Source organism: Lygodium microphyllum, chromosome 21 (assembly GCF_053477565.2).
Source record: "Lygodium microphyllum isolate KBCC chromosome 21, Lygodium_microphyllum_v1.1.10, whole genome shotgun sequence".
NCBI classification, from domain to species: Eukaryota; Viridiplantae; Streptophyta; class Polypodiopsida; order Schizaeales; family Lygodiaceae; genus Lygodium; species Lygodium microphyllum.
Window position 1 is genome coordinate 111,938,012 of NC_141155.1, and position 4,921 is coordinate 111,942,932.

Genomic DNA, 4,921 nt, shown 5'->3' on the forward strand with positions numbered 1-4,921 from the left:
TGACGGACACACACTTTGTGGTTGTTAATCAATCTAAGTGTATAAATCAGGGTGAGGGTCTGCTTTGCGGTTGTTAATCGATCAAAATATACACTTACGGATTGCACGCCCACTCTCTTTTACATATTGGAGAGGAGGCCACCTATTGTTTACTTGCTAAATTTGTAAATTCCATGTGAACTTTTGGACGGGGAGTCCCTCCCGAGTCCCCCCTCCACTTTGCATTGTGATGGACAAGGGTGACTTTTTACATGTGCATCGGATCAAGAAAATTATATATTTATTGTTTTCAACCATTTTTGTATAGTATGTCTTTTTGATGTTTATATTTGTATTGTGCCCAACATTCAAAAAGTGCATGCCCATGTTCCAAACAGGGGTTGGATGTCTATCACGTAGTGTGTAGGTTACCTTGAAGAAGGGAAGGGTGCGTTTCTCAATGCGTGAACTTGCTCCTAGTTTATGCATGATTGTTTGGAAGTTGTGAGAGGGTCCTGGAAGGATCTAGGCCTAAGTAGGAAAACAGAGAGAGACTTCGACGGAGGGAGAGATCTTGTGAATGAAATGTAGCCACGAAATTTTTTGAGGCAATGCCATCTCGCCGATACGCTGAAAGCTCAAAAGGAAGGCCAATTCTCCCCCGAAGAGTCATTCAACCGAAATCCAATTCAGAGGCACACGTATACACAGGCGCGCGCGCGCGTCCGCGCACGCAATCTTAACATATCCTTAAACCCTCGCTCCTTATCCTGCGCAGAGGGTCTTCTTGATATACTGCGACATGGCTGCTGCAGCTCAGGCCCTCAACCCTGCCATCTCCTCCCCGTCCCCTCACCCCCCTTCCTCCTCCCCGCGCCGCCCCCGCTCCGTCTTCCTCGGCTCCTCCTTGCATGCACGGTCCGGTTTCCTCCCTCGATCCGCTGAGCTGCAGTGCCGTCGATCTAGCACCGGCACCACCCGCCATGGCCCCCTCCGCGTCTGCAGTGAAAAGGTCGTCGGAATCGACCTTGGAACCACGAATTCGGCCGTTGCGGCCATGGAAGGCGGCAAGCCTACCATCGTCACCAATGCCGAAGGCCAGCGGACGACTCCTTCGGTCGTTGCGTACACCAAGAGTGGCGATAGGCTGGTCGGACAGATAGCTAAGCGACAAGCCGTTGTCAATCCTGAGAACACCTTCTTCTCTGTGAAGAGGTTCATTGGCAGGAAAATGTCGGAGGTGGATGAAGAATCGAAGCAGGTTTCCTACAAGGTCGTGAGGGATGCAAATGGAAACGTGAAACTCGATTGCCCGGCCATAGGCAAGCAATTTGCAGCCGAAGAGATATCGGCACAGGTTCGTCTACTTATTTTTCTGTCACCGTAATTTTGTCATTTCTGTGGATTAACGACGGTGAGGGACAGGCACCGTTATACAGGTATTGTAGATTTGTAGGTTAGACTTCATCCCGAAGGGGAGGCAAGCTGGCCATCGAGTCTAAGAAGTCTCTCATTTGTGTTTTTTCTGCCAGGTTCTCCGGAAGCTGGTTGATGATGCATCGAAATTTCTGAATGACTCAGTGAAGAAAGCAGTCGTTACAGTGCCTGCATACTTCAATGACTCGCAACGTCAAGCCACTAAAGATGCTGGCCGAATCGCATCCATTGAAATTCTGCGGATTATCAATGAGCCAACTGCTGCGTCTTTGGCATATGGTTTCGAGAAAAAAAATAATGAAACCATCTTAGTTTTTGACCTGGGTGGAGGAACCTTTGATGTATCAGGTACGTTTCTCTCCTTCTTGGGGTCTCTCTTGTGAGTTTGATTTGCAGCGTTTTGATTTAAGAGTGGCTTTCTTGTTGGCGTTTTGCAGTTTTGGAGGTCGGTGATGGTGTGTTTGAGGTGCTCTCGACTTCAGGCGACACACACCTTGGAGGTGATGACTTTGACAAGGTAATGCAATAGATAATTGGCTCAGCTCCTAGACCATTCCGAAACAAGTCTTGTTTTGAAGATGTTGACTCATGAGGCTTGGTTCTTATTCTTGCAGCGCATAGTTGACTGGTTAGCGGGTAATTTCAAGAAAGAAGAAGGTATTGACCTGCTGAGGGATAAGCAAGCTTTGCAGCGTCTCACTGAAGCAGCAGAGAAGGCCAAAATGGAACTGTCCACTCTGACACAGACTACTATAAGGTGATGTTGCGGGGTAGAGTTCACACAAGTCACCTGACACAGGCTTTTGTACTGCGTATTAAGAGTAAGAGTTACATGTTTGGGTGGTCTCTGGTTGCGTCTGCTTCCAATATCTGTTTAAATAAGTAAGCACAGACTTTACTAGCTGTGTACAGTTGGGCATTGTGGATGCTGTCTTTCATGTGTTGAGTAGATATGCAGTGTAATTATTTCTTTCTGCACATATGTGAGCCCAATCCTATCCATGCATGCAGTTATGTAATCACTCTCTCTTTTTACTGGAGTATTCTAAGGGTGAGAGGTTGGAACACGAATCCAAGTTGGTGAGCGGTGACCCTTACTCATACTCAATTTTCTGATTGGTTTGCAGTTTGCCATTCATTACTGCCACAGCAGATGGGCCAAAGCACATTGACACTAGCCTTACCAGAGCCAAGTTTGAGGAACTATGCTCAGACTTGTTGGATAGGTATGGAACTGAATACTTTTGCTGTGTTGCGGGGGCTGTTTTTATGGTTGTAATTTTGTGAGTCAACAAGTCTGGCCCTCTTTTTCTAGATGCCGCACTCCAGTGGAGAGAGCCCTTCAAGATGCAAAGCTAAGCATTAGTGACATAAAGGAGGTCATTCTTGTTGGAGGTTCTACCAGGATACCAGCTGTACAAGAAATTGTGAAAAGGATGACTGGCAAGGAACCTAATGTCTCTGTTAATCCGGATGAGGTTGTTGCTCTGGGAGCTGCAGTGCAGGTCTTACTCTGAACTTATATGCATAATGCGATATTCAAAAGGAATGGTGTTTGTAAACTTGACATGCAATTTAAAATTCATCAGACCGAGGTTGACAATGCCATTATTTGAAGAAAAGATACATTTGAAGTTTTGAAGATTGTTCTTATTAGCTCGCCATGTAATCATGACAAGTGACTTTGTGTGAACTACTTTTAAGGTATTTCATTACATCAGGGCTAGTTGTCTGCATCTAGGAAAGAGAAAGTGTTTAGTCATCTGCAAGTGTGTGCTAGTAATGAGTATGAGGTTTCTGAAACTTTGTCCTGTCAGGCTGGTGTTTTGGCAGGTGAAGTAAGTGACATCGTCCTTCTTGATGTTACTCCTTTGTCGCTTGGACTTGAGACGCTTGGGGGTGTCATGACCAAGATAATACCCAGAAATACAACACTGCCCACGTCAAAATCTGAAGTCTTTTCAACTGCTGCTGATGGGCAAACAAGTGTAGAAATAAATGTTCTGCAAGGGGAACGTGAGTTTGTGAGGGATAATAAATCACTCGGAAGCTTCCGGCTTGACGGCATTCCTCCTGCACCAAGAGGAGTCCCACAGATTGAGGTGAAGTTTGACATAGATGCAAATGGTATCCTCTCTGTAACAGCTATTGATAAAGGTACAGGGAAGAAGCAGGACATTACCATCACTGGAGCAAGCACTCTACCTAAAGATGAGGTAAAAGTTCTGATCCTCCTGTAATCTTCGACAGTGCGACTGGATTTGTGTTGCACAAGAAGTTTGTGAAGTTTATTGGTTTCTTTGTGCAGGTGGAAAGAATGGTGAGTGAAGCTGAGAAATACAGCAAGGAAGACAAGGAGAAAAGAGAGGCTATTGATACCAAGAATCAGGCAGACTCGGTCATATACCAAACTGAAAAGCAGCTGAAGGAGCTGGGTGATAAAGTGCCAGCCCCTGTGAAGGAAAAAGTAGATGCCAAGCTGCAAGAGCTGAAGGATGCAGTAGCAAAGGGATCCACAGAAACGATTAAGAGTGCAATGGCTGCTCTCAATCAGGAGGTGATGCAAATTGGACAATCTCTATATGGCCAGCCAGGAGCTGGAGCTGGGCCTGCACCTGGTGCTGGTGCTGGTCCAAGTCCGGGTGGTTCTACACAGGCTGCGGGTGGTGATGATGTGATTGATGCTGATTTCACTGACAGTAGCTAAGCTAGCCAGCTAGTTTCCTCATGAGACGGTTGATAAGTGTTCATGTGGTAATATAAGATGGTGCTTGATACTGCTGTGACATGCTAGCAATGATCGTGCATATATTTGTGTGGTAAAATGTCAAACATACTGCTTCCATCTGTGAACCAATATTGATGGAGCTAGTAAATGTGTGTATAACGGGAAATTTTGTACTATTGAGGATATCTGATGATTAGATATTGTAAATGCCTGCAAGTTTTGTGCATTGGTGGTCCTACTCTCTGTAAATGGGATAATGGGGAAAAGATTGCGACTAGTGCATTTTTTCGATCATCTAGATTGATTTTGTAACAAAGAAAAATTGAACTATACTATTTTTAATCGTCTATCAAGTGAGCCAGATTTGTGCAGTGTTCTTTACTCTGTTCAGGAAGGTTACAGAGCCGTAATCTGTAAAACTACCTCTCTCTCTCAACTTCAGGGATGATCACGTTTACTTTTTTTTTTTTGGGGTGCGTTCCTTTCTCACACTAATGTAATTTCTTGGTGCGCCAATGAAGATCTTCAAGTGGATGCTGCTTCTTTCCCTCACGTTAGTGTGAGGGGGCTGATTAAATGACGGCCCCGATTTAGTGGCACTCATTGTGACAAGAGCTTCGGAAATCCTCTCTTCATACCATGTCATGTTCTTAAATAGGCTTGAAGCATTTCTTCGTACCATGTCATGTTCTTAAATTGGCCGGAACCTGTTTCAGTTCCTTAGTGGTTATTTGGAAAACCTTGCTGACTACAGGTGCTTTGATCTCTCAATCATCA

At 45.1% G+C, this 4,921-nt stretch overlaps 1 protein-coding gene across 1 annotated transcript; it reads left to right on the forward strand.

The window, feature by feature from the left end:
* Positions 1-526: 526 nt before the first annotated feature.
* On the forward strand, positions 527-4,486 carry LOC148018434 (stromal 70 kDa heat shock-related protein, chloroplastic-like). The gene is made up of 8 exons (XM_087661671.1): positions 527-1,336; positions 1,512-1,764; positions 1,854-1,933; positions 2,031-2,173; positions 2,544-2,642; positions 2,732-2,921; positions 3,234-3,632; positions 3,725-4,486. Exons 1-8 carry the CDS (start codon positions 782-784, stop codon positions 4,121-4,123), a joined length of 2,118 nt encoding a protein of 705 aa, XP_087517797.1. The 5' UTR covers positions 527-781; the 3' UTR covers positions 4,124-4,486.
* Positions 4,487-4,921: the final 435 nt, after the last annotated feature.

What these genes read in the sequence shown, in the direction of transcription:
- LOC148018434 (XM_087661671.1), top strand. Translation starts at nt 782, where the DNA reads ATGGCTGCTGCAGCTCAGGCCCTCAACCCTGCCATCTCCTCCCCGTCC. An exon ending in AGGAACCTTTGATGTATCAG is followed by an intron (nt 1,765 to 1,853) that starts GTACGTTTCTCT and finishes GGCGTTTTGCAG; the next exon opens with TTTTGGAGGTCGGTGATGGT. An exon ending in CTGACACAGACTACTATAAG is followed by an intron (nt 2,174 to 2,543) that starts GTGATGTTGCGG and finishes ATTGGTTTGCAG; the next exon opens with TTTGCCATTCATTACTGCCA.